The sequence below is a fragment of the Portunus trituberculatus genome, chromosome 43 (assembly GCF_017591435.1).
Source record: "Portunus trituberculatus isolate SZX2019 chromosome 43, ASM1759143v1, whole genome shotgun sequence".
In the NCBI taxonomy this organism is placed as follows: domain Eukaryota; kingdom Metazoa; phylum Arthropoda; class Malacostraca; order Decapoda; family Portunidae; genus Portunus; species Portunus trituberculatus.
Window position 1 is genome coordinate 1,667,571 of NC_059297.1, and position 22,569 is coordinate 1,690,139.

The window sequence follows — 22,569 nt, forward strand, 5'->3', positions numbered from 1 at the left end:
TGTTTTGCTTCCCCAGGTGCCACATTCTTTTGCATTGCACAGCTACACAACACCAACTATTTGCCACTACTGCAAGAAGCTATTAAAAGGTAGTGCATTCACTTAGTTGTATTGATCTACTTGTAGTGTGTAAGACCTCATGTTTCCTCCTGTGGCTATTTCTCAGTATCTATCTTAATTATGTTTTTTTTTTTTTTTTTCTTATCTATGCTCTTAAATTTTAAACTTTGTTCTCTCTCTGTTTATAAATGTACTGTTTGAGGAACTGTAGTTTGATGCTATTCAAACATCTTTTTTTCAAATATTCTTTTATCCTTTCAAATATCTACCGTTTATGTACCTATTCCTACAGTAGGTGGGGGATCATTTGCATATAACTCCTGCAAATGCTCTCTCTCTCTCTCTCTCTCTCTCTCTCTCTCTCTCTCTCTCTCTCTCTCTCTCTCTCTCTCTCTCTCTCTCTCTCTCTCTCTCTCTCTCTCTCTCTCTCTCTCTCTCTCTCTCTCTCTCTCTCTCTCTCTCTCTCAAGCATTGGATGTTTTAGCTTCCTTTCCTGATTTTTAATTTTCTCAATGGGTTTGTATATATATATATATATATATATATATATATATATATATATATATATATATATATATATATATATATATATATATATATATATATATATATATATATATATATATATATATATATATATATATATATATATATATATATATATATATATATATATATATATATATATATATATATATATATATATATATATATATATATATATATATATATATATATATATATATATATATATATATATATATATATATATATATATATATATATATATATATATATATATATATATATATATATATATATATATATATATATATATATATATATATATATATATATATATATATATATATATATATATATATATATATATATATATATATATATATATATATATATATATATATATATATATATATATATATATATATATATATATATATATATATATATATATATATATATATATATATATATATATATATATATATATATATATATATATATATATATATATATATATATATATATATATATATATATATATATATATATATATATATATATATATATATATATATATATATATATATATATATATATATATATATATATATATATATATATATATATATATATATATATATATATATATATATATATATATATATATATATATATATATATATATATATATATATATATATATATATATATATATATATATATATATATATATATATATATATATATATATATATATATATATATATATATATATATATATATATATATATATATATATATATATATATATATATATATATATATATATATATATATATATATATATATATATATATATATATATATATATATATATATATATATATATATATATATATATATATATATATATATATATATATATATATATATATATATATATATATATATATATATATATATATATATATATATATATATATATATATATATATATATATATATATATATATATATATATATATATATATATATATATATATATATATATATATATATATATATATATATATATATATATATATATATATATATATATATATATATATATATATATATATATATATATATATATATATATATATATATATATATATATATATATATATATATATATATATATATATATATATATATATATATATATATATATATATATATATATATATATATATATATATATATATATATATATATATATATATATATATATATATATATATATATATATATATATATATATATATATATATATATATATATATATATATATATATATATATATATATATATATATATATATATATATATATATATATATATATATATATATATATATATATATATATATATATATATATATATATATATATATATATATATAAAATATTCCATAGTGTGATAAAAAAAAAAAAGAAAACTTTTACTTATACAGGTATGTGAGTTGATATCACATAATCTGTGGGGTGCATTTTCTAGTTTACTTCTCTTGACATCAAAATAATAGCATGAATTGATTGATTAATTGATTGCTTTTGTCTTTCAAAACAGGTCTTTTTAGACAAGGTGTGCAGTGTAAGGACTGCAAGTTCAATGCCCATAAGAAATGTTCAGAGAGGGTACCAAAGGACTGTACTGGGGAGGCTCCAAGGAAAGGTAATGATGCTTGCTGTGCTGTTGTACCTTGCCTTAACCCTTGACATGCCTAGCTAATGTGAAGAATCCACATAGATTGTTTCCCGGAAAATTATGAAAATGTTGATTTTTTTTGTTGCATTTGTCAAACAGTATTTGATTGTTCACTGGTGACCACTACCTGCAGATGACGGTGATACAGGATCTGACGGCTCCCGGGATGAGGAGAGCGACAATGATGAGTCCCTCACTCCTCCAAACATAGAGCAAGACAATAATGAAGATGATCGGCCAAGACCAGACAGGTAACTTCTAAAGGTGTTAGTGCAGTGTGACAACAAAGGAGTGGTTCAGGCAGAAACACTCATGGTGGATCATTAATGAAATTAGTTTTGTATGAGATTTTTTGTATACTGTCTTGGCTGACAATTTAGTTTGAATCCAATACTTGTTTCCTGGAAACAGATGCTCTTTAAGGATTTATTTTGAAGAGAAAAGTTTTGTTGTTTTTATATATATGCCTGTGTTTTACACTTAATATTTTCTTCAAAACAGTCCATCAACGAGTAACAACATTCCACTCATGAGAATTGTGCAATCTGTTAAGTATTCCAAGCGACCGTCCAAGGTGCTCAAGGAAGGTTGGATGGTCCACTTCACAAATAAGGATAGCATGGTGAGTTGTCAATGAGTGTCTCTTCAAGTGGGGAGGGGGGTATATATAATAATATATATATATATATATATATATATATATATTCATAAGAATACTAACTTTATAGTACTGACTTTGAACAACATTACAGCGCAAGAGACACTACTGGCGTCTTGACACAAAAACGATAACTTTATACCAAAATGAAACCAGCACAAAATACTTCAAGGAAATACAGCTTTCAGAAGTGTTGAATATTGAGACTGCCAAGCAAGCCCATCCAGCAGGTGAGACTACCCACCCTCTTGGTCCGCTGACTTGTGGAGGGTTTTTTTGATAACCCTGGTATAGGGTCATATACTGCATATTATTTAATGAACATATACATCAACACACTTCAGTGGTAAATCATGTTTGTTTGATGATTGTAATGAACAGAAACACATGTATGTATTACTTCACTTCTCTTTGCTGAGGCAGACGCGCCGCGAGGAGTTATGCACTGCTTTGAGCTGCGCACTGCCAATGTGGACTACTTTGTTGGAGAAGAACCTGTTGCTGTGAAAGACAAATCCCCACCAATACTAAATCCTCCAGACTCTGGCGTGGGCATGGGTCTTGCCATGGTAAGTCCAGAAGAGACATCTTTTCCATTACTGAATTTGCAGAAAGCATTTGTCTTATGCTTTGACTATGTTGTTATTGTAACTGAATATTGGAATATTATTCAGGTGATCTTAACCTTTTGAAGTATGTAATCACCTGGACAATGAGAAACAAAATAGAAACTACCAAACTCAGAAATGAGAACAAAGAATTGATAGCATCTAAAAACATATCTAGGAGTTTGATCAGCTTTATTCTGGCTTTGAAATTATGCCTTTATTTTTTAAGTCACTTTACTGTCTAGACATTTACAGCCTTTACCAGGTGAGGAGGTAGGACTCAAACATTCTAATACAATGCAATAGTGTAGTGCTTACTATGCACTATGCAGTGAGCTTACTGTGTGTAGTAAGTACTATCACTTGTATTTCTAGCAGATTGTCAGTGAGTTGCTACAACTAGTAATAGTACTGTATGATATCTAGTGTATGGATTAATACAAGATATCATATTAAGTAACTAATTGATTTGAATGATACTTTGTTGTGCAGGTGTGGGAGAATGAAATCCGCAAGGCCCTGATGCCAGTAACACCACAGGCCAGTGCCACGCCCACCCACCCACAGCAAGTTGGCATGGATAAGGAGGAGGCCACATGTAATGATATCTCTCAGATATACCAGATATTCCCTGATGAGGTTTTAGGATCTGGACAATTTGGCATTGTTTATGGTGGTAAGTATGAGTGGTGAGACTACAAGAATTATCTATCATGCAAATATTCTTTTAAAATGTGCAGTAAAAGTTTAAAACAAGGCTTTCCAGTAAAGAGGCTGCCATAACCCTGTAGTCTAAAAAGGAAAGGGAAGCCTTGTGGTAAGATGTAGATGTTGGGTGGCACTCAGTCACATGTTTTCACAATACTGTATTACATTGCAATCACTTTGATTCACTGCTTTGTGTTCTATTGTGCTGTACTACTTCGATTGACAGCAGGATGTGGTTAAAACTCAGCACTATGCCAAGACGTGATTTTTCCCCTTTTTTTATTTTTTATCTGTTGCTTGTTTGATTTCAAAATTTATTTTTCAGTGAAAATTTTGTTCCCTTGTCAAGTTATTTAAATTTCTGAATTATACATAGACATTAGTGATATAAGTTATACTGCATTTGGAGAATTTTTCCACAGAAAAGCAAACATTGTTTCCTCCTTGAACTGCCTTACAGGAGTCCATCGCAAGTCTTCACGGCAGGTGGCTATCAAGGTTATAGATAAGTTAAGGTTCCCCACCAAGCAAGAGGCAGCCTTGAAGAATGAAGTGGCCATCCTGCAGAATCTGAGTAATCCAGTAAGTAACCCTGAAATATGAGATTCATTAGCCAGTTTGAAATGACAAACACAACAGTGTTTGGCAGGTTGTGATTTGGAGCAAAATATCCATCTATATTGACATATAATGATATGTTGGTTTATATTCCTTCCCTCTAGGGTGTTGTCAACTTGGAGAGAATGTTTGAAACAAAGGAAAGGATTTTTGTGGTTATGGAGAAACTAAAGGGAGACATGTTGGAGATGATCTTATCTTCTGAACGGGGGAAACTGTCTGAACGCATTACAAAGTTCCTCATATACCAGGTAAGTCACTCACTGTTAAAAGTAAAGTATTGCAGCAGTATAAATGTTACTAAGGGTCAGTTTCTTCATGGACGACACCAAAACCACATCTCTTTACCACTACAAAGCCTCTCAAGTGATGCAATTGGTTTCTTTTGAAGGCAAAGTGCTTAACATAAGTATCACAAAACTTTTGGCATTAAAAACAGTGGAAAAGTTTTATTTATTCAAGCCATGTGAGTTAGACCTGTGTGAGTGTTATTCAGCAATGTAGTGTGTCCATGTATTTACCTATTTTTATTTACCTATTTGTGTATTACAGGGCCCGAGCTAAGCTCTCTGTGACCTGTCTCCTTGTCCATTCCTGTCATATCTCTCTTTCATCTGATTGACACACACCGCGTCAATGACATCACTGCTCAGTTTATTCCACTTATCAATGCTACGATGCGGAAAACTGTATTTTCTCACGTCATTTAGACAGATGTCCTTTATTAGCTTTTTTCCATGTCCTCGGAGGTGATTACTTGTGGTCATTTTTATCAACTCTATCCAGTATGTCAATCTTGTTCACCAATTTATACATAGTTATCATGTCTCCTTGTTCTTCTCTCTTCTAATGTGGTCAGCCCCAGCTTCCTCAGTCTTTCCTCATAGTCTAACTCCCTGAGTCCTGGTACCATCCTTGTTGCCAGCCTCTGTACCCTTTCCACCTTCTTCACATTTTTCTTCATATGTGGTGACCAGACACATGCTGCATATTCTAACTGGGGTCTTATTAAGGTACATAATATCTTCTTCATCATTCCTTCATCTAGGTAGTGCAATGCAAGGCCAATATTTTGAAGCATGTTGTATGTGAATGTGTGTGTGTGTGTATTTACCTATTTGTATTTACCTATTTGTGTATTACAGGGCCCGAGCTAAGCTCTCTGTGTCCTGTCTCCTTGTCCATTCCTGTCATATCTCTCTTTCATCTGATTGACACACACCGCATCAACGACATCACTGCTCAGTTTATTCCACTTATCAATGCTACGATGCGGGAAACTGTATTTTCTTACGTCATTTAGACAGATGTCTTTTATTAGCTTTTTTCCATGTCCTCGGAGATGATTACTTGTGGTCACCTTTATCAACTCTCTGTCCAGTATGTCAATCTTGTTCACCAATTTATACATAGTTATCATGTCTCCTCTTGTTCTTCTCTCTTCTAATGTGGTCAGCCCCAGCTTCCTCAGTCTTTCCTCATAGTCTAACTCCTGAGTCCTGGTACCATCCTTGTTGCCAGCCTCTTTATACCATGTGGGCTTTTCACGGGAATTTATGGGCTAAAGGGGATACTTTTTTCTCTGTACCCTTTCTACCTTCTTCACATTTTTCTTCATATGCAGTGACCAGACACAAGCTGCATATTCTAACTGGGGTCTTATTAAGGGACATAATATCATCTTCATCATTCCTTCATCTAGGTAGTGGAACGCAAGGCCAATATTTTGAAGCATGTTATATGTTTTCCAAAAAATCTTGTTAATGTGTGTGTGTGTGTGTGTGTGTGTGTGTGTGTGTGTGTGTGTGTGTGTGTGCTGGTCACCCAGCCAGTCTTCCCCATTACGGAGCGAGTCAGAGCTCATGTGTGTGTGTGTGTGTGTGTGTGTGTGTATTTACCTAATTGTATTTACCTAATTGTAACATACGGGAAAAGAGCTATGCTCGTGTTGTCCCGTCTCCATATCTATTAATGTCCAGCTTTTTCTTAAAATCATGAATATTCCTTGCGTTGACCACTTCCACGTCTAAACTATTCCATGCTTCCACCCTTCTATGAGGGAAGCTATATTTTTCACATCTCTCCTATAAGTGGCCATTTTAGTTTTTTCCCATGCCCTCTCGACATTCTTCCATTCCACATACACAGATCTTCCCTATCCATTTTTCCATGCCAATCATCACTCTGTATATTGCTATCAGGTCTCCCCTTTCTCTTCTGTTTTCCAGGGTTGGAAGTTGCATTCTTTTCAGTCTGTCTTCATAAGTCAAATCTCTTAAGTCAGGCACCATTTTCGTTGCAGCCCTCTGTACTTTCTCTAGTTTCCTTATGTGTTTCTTTAAGTTCGGAGCCCACTGTATTGTTGCATATTCAAGCCTCGGTCTTATCATTGCAGTAATTATTTTCTTCATCATTTCTTCATCTAGATATACGAACGCCACTCTTATGTTCCTCAATAAGTTCAATACTTCTCCAATTATTTTGTTTATATGTCTCTCTGGCGATAGGTCATTGGTAATTGTCACCCCAAGGTCTTTTTCTTCATGACTGGTTTTATGTCTTCATTTCCTATCTTGTACATACTCCTGATTCTTCTTTCACTCTTGCCAAACTCTATTTTCTTGCATTTTGTCGTGTTGAACTCCATTTGCCATGTACAGCTCCATTTCCATATTCTGTCCAAGTCTTCCTGGAGTAGTTCGCAATCTTTGTCACATCTCACTTTTCTTAACAATTTTGCATCGTCTGCAAATAGGCTCACATAACTGGACACCCCATCCACCATGTCATTTATGTAGACTGCGAACATTACTGGTGCCAACACTGATCCCTGTGGAACTCCACTCTCCACCAATCCCCATTCTGATGGTCTGTCCTTAATTATTGTTCTCATTTCTCTTCCTACCAAAAGTCTTCCATCCATTTTAGTAAACTGCCATGCACTCCTCCTACCATTTCAAGTTTCCAGATCAGTCTCTGGTGTGGTACCTTATCAAAGGCCTTTTTTAAATCCAGATATATTCCATCAGCCCAACCATCTCTTTCCTGTATTACATCTATCACCCTCGAATAGTAACATATCAGGTTTGTCGTGCATGAACGCCCTTTCCTAAAACCAAATTGACACTCACAAAGTATGTCATTTTTCTCCAAGAAGTCTGTCCATCTAGTCTTCACCACCCTCTCACACATCTTAGCTACCACACTTGTAAGTGACACTGGTCTATAGTTCAATGGGTCTCTCTTGTTACCTGATTTATAGATTGGGACAATGTTAGCTCTTTTCCAGTCTTGGGGCACTACACCTTCCCTTAATGAGGCATCAATTACTTCACAAACTTTTTCTGCCAATTGCTCCCTGCATTCTCTTAAAATCCATCCTGATACCCCATCAGGTCCCACAGCTTTTCTCACTTCTAAACTCCCCATCATGTTCTTGATCTCCTCCACAGTTACTTGAAACTCCTTCATAATCCCTTTCTGTTCCATTACCAGTGGTTTGTCAAAAGCAGTCTCCTTTGTGAATACCTTCCGAAAGCATCCATTCATAGCCTCTGCCATTTCCTGGGATCTTCACTGCATACTCCATTTACTTCTAAACTTTCAATACTTTCTCTATTTTTGATGTTGTTGTTCACATGTCTGTAAAAAGCCTTGGTTGGTCTTTACATTTATCAATTATATCCTTTTCTTGTTTCTTTCTTTCTTCTCTTCTAATCAACACATATTCATTTCTTGCTCTTTTGTAACTTTCCCACTGCTTAATCCGTCTTTTCCTTCTCCACCTCTTCCATGCATCCTCTTTTCTTGTTCTAGCCTTTTCACATCTATCGTTAAACCAGTCCTGCTTTCCAACTTCTCTATGTTGTCTTATTGGTACAAATTTTTCTCACCTTCTTTGTATATTTTTATAAATTCCTTCCACTTTTCATTTGCTCCTTAGCACTCTTGAATTTCATCCAATTTGTCTCTTGAAAGAATTTCTTTAGGTTTCCAAAATCTGTCTTGGCATAATTCCATCTTCCCACTTTATATTCTTCATTTCTTCTAGATTTCTCTTCGTCTATCACCTTGAACTCCAAAACTGCATGATCACTCTTTGCTAAAGGGCACTCCACCCTCATCTCCTCAATGACCATTGGCTCTGTACTAAAGACCAAGTCCAGTCTTGACGATGCTCCCTCTCCTCCAAACCTAGTATCTTCTTTGACCCACTGAGTTAACACATTTTCCATTGCCAGTGTCAATAGTGTATTTCCCATGTTGTCTCTGATCCTTCCATTGACCAGTCCTCCCAACACACCTCTTTACAATTAAAATCTCCCATCATTATAGTTCGTTCACAGCCACCCAACATTTCTTCCAGACATGTTCCTGTATCACTTATCATTTCTTCATATTCCTGTACTGACCATGCATTTGTCTTAGGTGGTACGTACACCACTATGTAGTGCCTCTTTTTTCCTTCATTAGTTTCTGCTCTGATCTTTAGCACTTCTGCCTTTCCCATACCTTTTTTCACTTGATCCACCTTTATATCTTTTTTAACCAGCAACATCACTCCTCCTCCCATCTTACCTACTCTATTTCTTTTCCAAACGTTATATTTCCTTCTCCAACCTTCATCAGGTCTTCTCCCTCTCTCAGTTTTGTTTCAGTAAGACCCACAATATCTGGGTTCTTGTCCCTCAAGTAATCGTTGAGTTCTAAAATCCCCGATATCACTCCATTTATGTTGGAATACATTACATTTCGCTCATATGTAAGTTTCTTTAGTCCTTTCTTGCTGTACTTTTCTGGGTTATGAACCACTTCCTCAGTCTCATATCCAAGATTCTCCAGAAAAACTCTTTCTTCTCTTCTTCTGTCCTCTCTTCATTTTTTTCAAAGCCTCCTTTCTCAACTCATTTAACATTTCTCTTTCCTTTTCACCGAGATCTCTTCTCAACCAAATCTTCCTTGTTGTTTCCTGCTGGGCTAGCCTCCATGACTTCTCCACCAATTCATCTACATCCTTTTGTGACTTAAGTTTGATTCTTATTGGCCTCATACCTTCTCTTGTGAACTTTCCAATTCTATGGAAGTCCTCTATTTCTTGTACTAGGTCTTTTCCTCCTCCTGCACCACATTAATGATATTATTTATCACCTTTTTATGTTTTCTCTCTCTCCATTTTACTCGGTGTCTTATCCTCCTCCACACCAAATATCACCACACATCTCTTTTTGTCTACAGTTTCCCTCACCAATGTCTCATTTGACTTAATAACCTTCACCACTTTCTCAGCTATCTTCTCTTCTATGATCTGTTGATCTATAATTTCAGCAAGGCCCAAAGTTTTCTCCCTGACTCTTTGATTTCCTTTTCCAGACTTGCAACTTTGTAATTTACCTCCTTTCTTTCCACTTCCTGACTTTTTTCCATTCAGCCTGCTTCTCCATCACTTTTCCTAGAGATTCTCCACATTTTTCGCAATTCACTTTAATTAGCTTAACTTCCTCTTTCAGTGCTGCATTTTCCTTCTTCATATCGGCACAGTCTCTCTTTACATTGTCATAACTCGTTTCCAGGCCCTCATACTTTTCAAACAGTTTTTCAATTTTACCTTCTAACTCCAGAATTTTCTTCACATAAGCGCTCTTCTCCATTATTCCTTGAAACCCTGTGAAGTCTGATTCCTCTTTCGAGTTCACGGCCGCCATGTTGCGCAGACGTAAACAAACCAGCTGATGGCTCAAACGCAGGCTACAGTTTATATTTACCTTCACTGGACATTATTTTGCTAATCAACAGTTAACATGACTATATGGAGACGGGACAAACATTACCAGCTCCTTTCCCACCTTGGTTACTCTTAGGTAACTGTAGAATTATAGATGATTGCTCTGGAGCTCAGCGACCACCTCCGCCATCGACGATGTCCCGTGTGTGTGTGTGTGTGTGTGTGTAATTCACCATGGTCACCTGTTGGTCACCCAGCCAGCCTTCCCCATTACAATACAAGCTCAGAGTTCATATACTGATCTTTGGGTAGGAGTGAGACCAGAACACACTCCACACACTGGGAAAGCGAGGTCACAACCCTTCAAGTTACATCCTGTACTTATTTACTGCTAGGTGAACAGGGGCTACACATTAAGAGGCTTGCCCATTTGCCTTGCCACTTCCAGGGACTCGATCCTGGATCCTCTTGGTTGTGAGCCGAGCGTGCTAACCACTACACTACGCGGTGTGTGTAATTCACCTCGGTTGTCTGCTGGTCACCCAGCCAGTCTTCCCCGTTACGGCGCGAGCTCAGAGCTCATAGACCGATCTTCGGGTAGGACTGAGACCACATCAACACACAACACACACTGGGAAAGCGAGGCCACAACCCCTCAAGTTACATCCCGTACCTATTTACTGCTAGGTGAACAGGGGTCACACATTAAGAGGCTTGCCCATTTGCCTCGCCGCTTACCGGGACTCGAACCTGGGCCTCTCAAATGTGAGTCGAGCGTGCTAACCACTACACTACGCGGTGTGTGTGTGTGTGTGTGTGTGTGTGTGTGTGTGTGTGTGTGTGTGTGTGTGTGTGTGTGTGTGCATTTATAGTTTGTGCACACATTTACAAAAGAGCAGAAAGGCTGTATATGATCTCATTAAAATAGTGAATATGTAGGATAATAAAAGAAATGTTATGTCTGTCACAGATTCTGACTGCTTTAAAGCACCTGCACAGCAAGAACATTGTGCATTGTGACCTCAAACCTGAAAATGTGTTGCTCTCCACTGCAAGTGACTTTCCCCAAGTGAAGTTGTGTGACTTTGGGTTTGCAAGGATTATTGGAGAGAAGTCCTTCAGGAGGTCTGTGGTGGGCACACCAGCGTACCTGGGTAAGTCTCTGGGTCTAAGTAAACATTAAAACAATGAATAAAGATTGAAAGAAAAAGTTTGCAGAAAATATCTAAATAACATAGATTAACTTTCACTTTGTAATTTTTTTTTTTTTCATAATAGGCCAAAGAAGATATTAAAAGTCATAATTGTTTTTAGAAAGATATGCTGATATCCATGAAAAATCATAAACTTAATGCTCTGAAAATATCAGTAAGTACAAAATATTCTTGGATGTTTTAATTTTCTTCTGTTGTTGTTAGTGGAAGTAATGATGAGTTTTTAGATATGTATAGATGCAGCTCATTGTATTAATTTTCACCTGAGCTTAATGTTATTGCATTTATCCTCTCTTTTTACTGACAATCCTCCATGAAATGGCATATATTAAGTGTTTCTTAGTATATTTGTTATTTCATTTGTGTATGCAGAGAAAGAGAGAGAGAGAGAGAGAGAGAGAGAGGGAGAGATTACACAATATATTTCAATATAGTTAAATTCTTTTTATGTAAATTATTTAAAGTAATAGATGTATTAGTAGCTTCATGATTTCATAGCTAGGAATAGGGTGAGAATGAATGTGTAAGTCTAAATACTGTTGTCTGGCAGCTCCTGAAGTGCTGCGCAATAAGGGCTACAACCGCTCACTGGACATGTGGTCAGTAGGCGTCATCACATACGTCTCACTGTCTGGAACTTTCCCCTTCAATGAGGATGAAGACATCAATGATCAGATTCAGAATGCTGCTTTCATGTATCCTCCAAACCCATGGAAGGAAATCACCCAAGATGGTTGGTTTTCTTATTTTCTGTAAAACTTCTCTCCTTCATTACATCATTAGGAATTGTGTCATGCACTACATATCTAGGGGCCATTGAACTCCTCTTTTTCTTTCACCCCATGCATGACTGATATCAGATTCATGCCCATTATAAATAATTTTGTGTTTGAGTTACAAGGAGCACAAATTTCATGTTTTTTACTGCAGTGTATTTCTACAATACACTTATGATAACTAATTTTGGGAACTGATAATTTTCAGCAACTAATTTTGGGAACTGATAATTTTCAGCCATTGATCTGATCACCAACTTGTTACAAGTGAAGCAAAGGAAACGACTCACTGTAGACAAGTCTTTGGCTCACATTTGGCTTCAGGACTACCAGTGCTGGTGTGACCTCAGGGAGCTGGAGAAGAAAGTTGGTGTGCGTTACATAACTCACGAATCTGATGATGCGCGCTGGGCAGCTTACCGTAAACATGGCTCCTCTCCTCTACGCTCACCGACTGAAGAGGATGATGACACTTAACCTGCATAATATTGCTGTTTGGCACCTCAATACCTTTTATCAAATAATTCAAATAAGCATATTCTTAAGATAATGCTTAATTTCAGTGACTGATTGCTGTGGGAGATTGTAATGAAGTGGCAGGAAGTGGGTTGTTCTAGATTTAAGTAACTACTAATAATTACCAATGTATTGTACAAGCGAGCATGAACCATTTGAAGATATTGTTCAAGGAAAAGTGATCCTTGTATTATTTTATTAGCACCCAAAGCTGCAGTTTTCTCTTGTCAGTTTTCTGTAACACAGGAAACCTTAGGGAGTCAGAAGGATCACTTTAGCGCAAGAGCCTGGAAGAGATTAAACTTTGAGGTGCACAGATTACAGAAACTGCACTGTACATACCTAGGGATAGCTGGTACAGATTAGGATTTGGTGTTTCTTCAATTCTGTGCTCTCTTGGTCTTGTTATTTTAGATTTGAATTAAATTGAGAAGTATTAAGTAGCTATATTAACTTCTGCAGGATGTAGGTGTCTTTTAAGGCAGACATTTATATTGTACCTAATTCTTCTTTGAGCTGCAAAAGTATTTTGTTTCTTTATTCATTCACCACTCTGTGAACTCATATGATGTATTTGTTAATACTTGTACTATCTCAATAGGTTGTGTTTGTGCACCCAGTTCCTTTCCTGCTTGGAATTCTGGTTTTATTTTCCACCATTATAGATAATATTTCTTAAAAATTTGTAGCTTATTATAACCAATGATTTAGTCATAATCAGAGATGATAAAGGTGTGGATTTAATGAATAGAGCACAGCGATAGGACTGTGGGCATGAAAGACTGCGCAAGAAAGTGAAAAAAATAGGGATATCTCATCACAGATATTGCCTTGAAAGAGATTTTCCCAGAGTGAGGCATGAAAGGTGTAGACATAAAGGCAAGTAGGTTGACCTGTATTAGCCAGAATTCCTAATTGAGTCTGTTGTGTATCACCAACACTGAAGTTCCTAGTTGACTTTTCATTGTAACTAGGGAAACTGCAAAATGTTACTTGCTTTCTAAATGCTCAAGAAAGGTGGATTTCTAGAGAGAAAGTGGTATTTGCCTCCAGAATACTAGAAACCTAAACTAATAATAATTGTAAAACCTTGAATGTGTCAAAAAGATTGATGTTGGATTCTCCTTAAGAAAATTGATTTACTTTATTGAACTACTCTGAGTAATACTGACTTATGCTCCTCTGTCTCAATTTAACCTCCATTTTACCAGTGCAGTACATGAATACAGAGGATTTGGGAATGACGCTAAGTGTTGTTTTGTGATTCATTTAGAACCATTACTAGTTAAGGTCTGGAATAACTCTCTCTCTCTCTCTCTCTCTCTCTCTCTCTCTCTCTCTCTCTCTCTCTCTCTCTCTCTCTCTCTCTCTCTCTCTCTCTCTCTCTCTCTCTCTCTCTCTCTCTCTCTCTCTCTCTCTCTCTCTCTCTCTCTCTCTCTCTCTCTCTCTCTCTCTCTCTCTCTCTCTCTCTCTCTCTCTCTCACACACACACACACACACACACACACACACACACACACACACACACCTTTCTTAAACATACTGAGTGTCATAAAAGAAAAATACAACAGGATTCCAATATAAGAAAAAGGAAAATTTGAATTCAGTTTTGAAAAGAATCAGTGTGATTTTTTAGTACAATATGCAAATGTTTTTAGCTTATTAGTTATAATCTGGAGATCCTTTTTTTAGGTGGACACCAATCGCTGTCTGTGGTTTACTGTTGCTGCTTCACGTTGCTCAAGAGTCCAGTGCTGTATATGAGTGGCAGTGCTGTTGCAGTGTTTATCATCCATTGTACCACATTGCTCGGACTTATTTTGTCCTGTTTACGGTTAGATTTATGTTACTTTATGCTTCCACTATACCATCTCTCCAAACTTTTCATTTTCAGGCCTAGCAGTCCCTTTGACTTACTCTTGTTCTTATTCTCTGCCTACAACCAGACAGTGGGATGCTTTGGTCTATCACCTGGCAAGTTACACAGGTCTCCATTCATCCATCTCTGGCTTGTTCATTTCTCAGTCTATCAAATCATCACTTTCTTGTAATTATTTATATGAGCATAATTTTCTATACATCAACTCTGTTCTTTATAGCTTTTTCTTATTACGTAATTTATTGTTATATTTTAAAAAATTTCCATGCATTTTGTTTTCCATAAAATTAGCAAGAGAATGATTTAAGTTTAGCAGTCATCATTGGCCTGTAACTTAGTGCCTTATATGGAGGTATTACAACAAGAGCAGGCATAAGAGCAGACTTGATACCAATACACTGCACTCTTACCCGACTTTTTAACTCAAACACCATGCAAACTTAAATTGAATTGTTCATCGCATTTCCCCTCCACCAGCTGTATTTTGTATATGCACGCATGGAACATTGAATGCTGTCTTAACTTGCTGTGTCTGTGCTGTTTTGCCAACTAGGAAGGATGATTCTTGTTCAATAATTGTACTCTAAAACATTATCTTCTTATAAAAGAGAATTATTGTACTATTGTAAAATTTTTAATACACCCAATGATCATGTTATATATGGTTTTTTAATCAATATATTTTCGTTCTTAATGTATTATTTAAGTTACAACATGAAAATTGTTATCAAAGCAATATTGTTAAAGCACTAGGAATGTCATTTCCTCACCCGAAATAATTTTAAATTAGTGATCACAAAGCAACATTAATTACTGCTGTGCAAATTGGGGACAAGCATGGTTAATTAGGTCTAGATTGTACTAATAATTATTTTGCATGTATTTCTAATGGTGATGAACCAAAATAATATTTGTTTCGGCAATATTGCGTAACACTCCATTAAGTATGACAGCTTTTAGGTATTTCAGAAGTAGAAAAATGTTAATCACAATCTCAGATGATAAATACTGAAAATCTGATGATGGACTTGAGGAGCAATTATAGGATACCTTAATACTGCTGACAGAGGCAGTACAGCACTTGTAAAACTGTTCATTACCTATTGGAACCTTCTTTGTTTGTGCATTAATTCCTTTAGTACAGTGTATTATTGGAGTGATTTGTATCTTAAAGTGAAAATACTGTTTTTAACTCTTTGTTGAGATGAATTCTTAAAAGATATAAAGGTTGTGCTACTTCATGGACCTTTGGTTCACTTGCACATGTTCAAAGCAGTTATATATATATATATATATATATATATATATATATATATATATATATATATATATATATATATATATATATATATATATATATATGCAAGTTGAAAATCTTATTTGATGATATGATAATATTGCAGGAAAGATGAACAGCAACTGATGGAAGTGAAAACTTCTTATCTGCAGTTATACATTTTCCACCTTTGTATACTAAATAAGCCATTCAGGCAAAACATTTATTGAGAAATAGGGTGTAAGAATAAATGTAGAGTTGAGTGAAAGATTATATATGTTGGTGTCTAGTATGTTGATGCTGTGAATATTTTGCTTAATAAATAATGTAGGTCATTATTACATATTACAGTTCTTATTGGTATCTTTTAAATCTTTGATCTATGATAAGTTCAGTATTTCCTAATGATGTATTTTCCACTTAAAGAATAAGGAATTGTCCTTTGCTTAGACATGATATCTTGTGAGTGAAAATGCAAGAGGAAGCTTAAAATGTGTGATATATATTTGTAGGTGTATAGCAATAAATTTTTTGATGTATGATAATGAAGTAACATGAAAAGACCAGCATTCAAGTTTATTAAATTATATAAACAAGAAAAAAAAAAAGAAACCAATGCTCCATTCTGATTTTGCGGTTTATTACAAGTACCTGATGCAGATCAGTCTGTGCTCCAGATATTTCTCCTCATTGCAGAGGAGAAAAAAAAACAATTTTTTTAGGGATTGAAAGTGATTGTTTGTAAAATCTTGAAGTACATTCTCGTTAAAATTGTCAGTGCAGTATGTTCTAAACACTTTTTTTTTTTTTTTTTTTTTTTTTTTATGCATGACTGCTGTTGACAGACTGACAGCTATCAACTGAAGTGAAGTTCATTTGTTGTAAAAATCAAATTAACTTGGACACCAGTCTCCACCCTCCTTTAATGTGACTGAGAGTAAGCATAATCTTTTGGTTGTAAGGACTTGCACCACCACCATATTATATTCCCCTGAAGTAGCTTTTTAATGCCAATAAGAACTCTTTGGATGGTGTGTTGTTTGTTTATTGTGAATATCAGATTTTCCTCCATTATAATTATGTCTGATATTTGCTCCTTTTGGGAAGCCTTCTAAAAGGGATTTTTGAAAATAAACAAAAAACAAAACAAGGAATTCTGTAGTTTATATTATTGGTTAACAGTCCAATCCACCCCCACCAATCCCTCACCCTTCCCTCACTTTTTGAATGCTGTCACAAGAAGTGATATGGATTAAAGAATAGCTTATCCTTATTTATTTAACCAGAAATATTATCAGTCACTCATGAGCTGTTTCTTTGTGGAGTTGTGCTGTCACCAGAATGGGGAATAAGGTGAAGTGATCAAGTTAATTTGATTTTGTTATTGTATATCATGTTAGTGACAGTATTAAGTGTAGATGATTGAACAACTTGGTATTGGTTGTTAAATGAAACTCAAAATCTGTGGCTCAACTCAGGACAGTGTTGTTGAGGATAGTGGACCAGCACCAGCCCCAAGATTTTTCACTCCCGTTGTCTTGTGCATTACCGTGATTGTACCTATGGTTAAATAATTATGCATGTCCCCTTGATATTAATATAATTTCTTGATGCATAACCTTACTCATCAGTTCATGTAAAATTAGTTGAATAGGCATGAAGTGTATGGCAATACTTCGCCAGTGATAAGCTACAAAATAGAGCAACATTGGCCAACTTTGATGTCTATTTGGTTGTTGTTGTTATTATTACTGTTTCCACATTATATTTTATCTCTTATCTTTGATAATTATCATCTCTGGGCTTCCGATGACTGATGTTGGTGTGTAGCAGGTAGTATTAGTGACAGAGGTCATCCAAAGGTTACTTCCACGACAGTTAGTGAGGTTTGGTTATCAAAGCCTTCATAAGCTATAAGTTTTATATGGGAATGTATATTTGCTTTTTCTTTTTGACTAATAAGTTTCCCACACCAAAGTGGGGAGGCAAGTGTGCAGCCAGGCACATGTCCTGGCATGTCCACAAAATTATTATTCATGAGGTATATTTACCATTTTATTATTATTATTATTATTATTATTATTATTATTATTATTATTATTATTATTATATATTATAATTATTATTATTACTATTATTATTATTATTGCTATTATTATTGCTATTATTATTTTTATTATTATTATTATTATTATTATTATTATTATCATCATTATTATTATTATTATTACTTTTATTATTGTTGTTGTTAATGATTATTTTATAGCTTCACATACACTGTCCCTGCAGCTACATCCACATGACCTTCAATTAATTGTAAGTGGTACTGCAAAATACCTAAAAAGTAATTTTCACTCTATAGTTTAAGTTTCATAACCCAATACATTGAAAGTGGATTTTTTATCTTTTAAATCATTGCACAGTTTTATTGTAGCAATTAACTGCCATTTTATGAAATCTCAATTTTGAATTATATGACAAATAGTAGGACTGATAGTAGCTAACCATCATGATGTACATGAGTGTGCTGGGTGAGGTGCTGGTGTGCATAGTATCATGTACACTCTTTCTGCCATCTACACCCAGCCACACTGCAAGCCTGTACATTCCACAAATACTACATATACATTTGCACATGTCACACTCTTTGTAATTACTTATTTTGCCAAGCGCACTGTGATGAAGTTCATCAGCACTGTTTTGGCATCACAGTCTTGGCTTGGATTTAAGTTTGTAAGTCATGCATTTCTGTAACTCAACTTCTGAATTAAGCTTTTTTCTTGCTTACCTGTTGTAGACATTCCTTGATGCCTTCATAAGAGTTGGTTCATGTACTTAGAGTGTATTTTCTTTACACGCCAGATTTCAAGCTTTGGAAAACTTCCATATTGAATTGGGTTGCTTAATAAAGTGGTTTTATATGAAAACTGTTTCATTAACAGGTGTCTAGGCATTTTGGAGGATGTATGGATTTGTTAAGATTTTGCACAAAATGTATGTCAGTTATTCAATAAATACTGATGATGTAGAATATGGGAATTGCTCCTCAAGACTGAGAGCTGCTTAGGATTGAACACCTGATGGGACAGTTTGGTACTGGATTCCTTACTTTTACAGGCCCGACAGGCTGTAAAGGTTTCATTTATGCTTTCATTTTGTTTTGATACTTGATTTTTTTGTAATCTAAGCGATGGCCAGTTCACCTGTTTTGATTTCTCCCTCCACATTGAAAAGGAAAAAGTTATACACAAGTGAAAATGCTGCAAAGTACCATCAATATTCATAATCATAACAATGAACAAACAATTTTTGCTTGTTTCAAATTTTAAAGTGGCTTTTTTTTATTTCTTATTTAATTATTATTATTATTATTATTTATCTATTTTTTTTACACTATGGCCTATAGTGCCTGTAGGTATACTTGAATAGTATAACGTGCTGTTCAGCTTCCACCCATTAGTGGCGCAGGCAATTTTATTTGTAGTAGTACCCATATTAGGGTCCATATCACCACCCAAGCACATCTTGAGTGTAACCACCTAGAACCTGGGTATCATGGTGACATGTAGGTAACTTTAAACCACTCGACAAATGGCAAAGTTTCAAGGCGGTACTTGGTGAGATTTGAGCCTACTAATCAGTAAGTACTAAGTAAAAATAACGATGAATTAATAGCAAGCAGAAATGCCACATTCTGATCACCTGCAGTACACACTATGATAAAAAAAAAAAAAAAAAAAAAAAAAAAATCCATTGACATGTACATATTTCATTCAGGTGAGACAAAGAAAGACCCATACAAAGCAGGACAGTGAGGCAATAGTGGCTGGTGCCAGTGAGTTAACTGTACCGCTTCACCCTGCTTCATCACTGTCTCTTGAACTACGATCTCACCAGCAGGAGACGTTTTTTTTTTTTTTTTTTTTTTTTCGTAGGGAAGAGGGCCAGCCAAGGGCAAAAAAAAGAAAGTTAGAAAAAAGCCCACTTGAGCGCTGGCTCTCCAAAGAGTAAAAAAAGTGCCAAAACCGTCAGCCAGAATTAGGGGAGCAAATGCCTCGATACCTCCGTCTTAAAAGAAGACAAGTTGTAGGAATTTGGAAATACAGATGCAGGGAGGGAGTTCCAGAGTTTACCAGTGAAAGGGATGAATGATTGAGCGTACTGGTTAACTCTTGCATTAGAGAGTTGGACAGAATAGGGATGAGAGAAAGAAGAAAGCCTTGTGCAGCGTGGCCGCAGGAGGAGGGAGGCATGCAGTTAGCAAGATCAGTAGAACAGTTACCATGAAAATAGCGATAAAATATAGAAAGGGATGCAACATTTCGGCGGTGAGAAAGAGACTGAAGACAGTTAGTCAGAGGAGGGAGTTGATGAGACGAAGAGCTTTCGATTCCACCCTATCAAGCAAAGCTGTGTGACTGGAACCCCCAAACATGCGAAGAGTACTCCATACAGGGACGGATAAGGCCCTTATACAGAGTAAGCAGTTGGAGGGCGAGAAAACTGGCGGAGACGCCTCAGAACACCTAACTTCATAGAAGCTGTTTTAGCAAGAGATGAGATGTGAAGTTTCCAGTTAAGATTATGAGCAAAGGACAGACCGAGGATATTCATTGTGGAAGAGGAGACAGTTGAGTGTCATTGAAGAAGAGGGATAGTTGTCTGGAAGGTTGTGTCGAGTTGATAGATGGAGGAATTGAGTTTTGAGGCATTGAAAACTACTAGATTTTCTCTGCCCCAATCGGAAATCTTAGAAAGATCGGAAGTCAGGCGTTCCGTGGCGTCCCGCGTGATCTGTTAATTTCCTGAAGGGTTGGACGTCTCTGAAAGAACGTGGAAAGATGTAGGGTGGTATCATCAGCGTAGGAGTGGATAGGGCAAGAAGTTTGGTTAAGAAGGTCATTAATGAATAATAGAAAGAGAGTGGGTGACAGGACAGAACCCTGAGGAACACCACTATTAATAGGTTTAGGAGAAGAACAGTAGCCGTCTACCACAGCAGCAATAGAGCGGTCGGAAAGGAAACTTGAGATAAAGTTGCAGAGAGAAGGATAGAAGCCGTAAGAGGGCAGTTTTGAAATCAAAGCTTTATGCCAGACTCTATCAAAAGCTTTTGATATGTCTAACGCAACAGCAAAAGTTTCACCGAAATCTCTAAAAGAGGATGACCAAGACTCAGTAAGGAAAGCCAGAAGATCACCAGTAGAGCGACCTTGACGGAAGCCATACTGGCGATCAGACAGAAGATTGTGAAGTGACAGATGTTTGAGAATCTTCCTATTCAGGATAGATTCAAAAACTTTAGACAAGCAAGAGATTAAAGCTATAGGACGGTAGTTTGAGGGGTTAGAACGGTCACCCTTTTAGGAACAGGCTGAATGTAGGCGAACTTCCAGCAGGAAGGAAAGGTAGAAGTCGATAGACAAAGTTGGAAGAGTTTGGCCAGGCAAGGTGCAAGCACAGAAGCACAGTTTTTGAGAACAATAGGAGGGACCCCATCAGGTCCATAAGCCTTCCGAGGGTTTAGGCCAGCAAGGGCATGGAAAACATCATTACGAAGAATTTTGATTGTAGACATGAAATAGTCAGAGGGAGGAGGAGAGGGAGGACAAGCCCAGAATCGTCCAAGGTGGAGTTGTGAGCAAAGGTTTGAGAAAAGAGTTCAGCTTTAGAGACAGAAGAGATGGCAGTGGTGCCATCAGGATGAAATAAAGGAGGAAAGATGAAGAAGTGAAGTTATTTGAGATGTTTTGGCTAGATGCCAGAAGTCACGAGGAGAGTTTGAGTTTGAAAGATTTTGACATTTCCTATTTATGAAAGAGTGTTTGGCAAGTTGAAGAACAGACTTGGCATGATTCCGGGCAGAGATATAAAGTGCATGAGATTCAGGAGATGGAAGGCTCAAGTATCTTTTGTGGGCAACCTCTCTATCATGTATAGCACGAGAACAGGCTGAGTTAAACCAAGGTTTAGAAGATTTAGGTTGAGAAAAAAGAATGAGGAATGTACGCCTCCATGCCAGATACTATCACCTCTGTTATGCGTTCAGCACAAAGAGATGGGTCTCTGACACGGAAGCAATAATCATTCCAGGGAATTGGAAAAATAGGACAAGATACAGAAATGAGATTGTGATTGGAGGAGCCCAACGGAGATGAAAGGGTGACAGCATAAGCAGAAGGGTTAGAGGTGAGGAAGAGATCAAGAATGTTGGGCGTGTCTCCAAGACGGTCAGGAATACGAGTAGGGTGCTGCACCAG

The 22,569-nt window shown here is 35.6% G+C and overlaps 1 protein-coding gene across 5 annotated transcripts in view; it reads left to right on the forward strand.

Annotated features, from left to right (window-relative positions):
* The window catches only part of LOC123518383 (serine/threonine-protein kinase D3-like), a 184,735-nt gene extending 170,222 nt beyond the window's left edge, over positions 1–14,513 (forward strand). For all 5 annotated transcript variants that reach the window (XM_045279187.1, XM_045279190.1, XM_045279189.1 and 2 more), the window contains 12 exons: positions 17–89; positions 2,197–2,301; positions 2,468–2,585; positions 2,836–2,956; positions 3,087–3,222; positions 3,416–3,561; positions 4,093–4,276; positions 4,769–4,890; positions 5,031–5,177; positions 11,619–11,802; positions 12,413–12,595; positions 12,877–14,513. In XM_045279187.1, coding sequence (XP_045135122.1) covers positions 17–89; positions 2,197–2,301; positions 2,468–2,585; positions 2,836–2,956; positions 3,087–3,222; positions 3,416–3,561; positions 4,093–4,276; positions 4,769–4,890; positions 5,031–5,177; positions 11,619–11,802; positions 12,413–12,595; positions 12,877–13,115 — 1,758 coding nt within the window. In that variant the 3' untranslated portion in view covers positions 13,116–14,513. The remainder of the gene's footprint in view (positions 1–16; positions 90–2,196; positions 2,302–2,467; positions 2,586–2,835; positions 2,957–3,086; positions 3,223–3,415; positions 3,562–4,092; positions 4,277–4,768; positions 4,891–5,030; positions 5,178–11,618; positions 11,803–12,412; positions 12,596–12,876) is intronic.
* Positions 14,514–22,569: the final 8,056 nt, after the last annotated feature.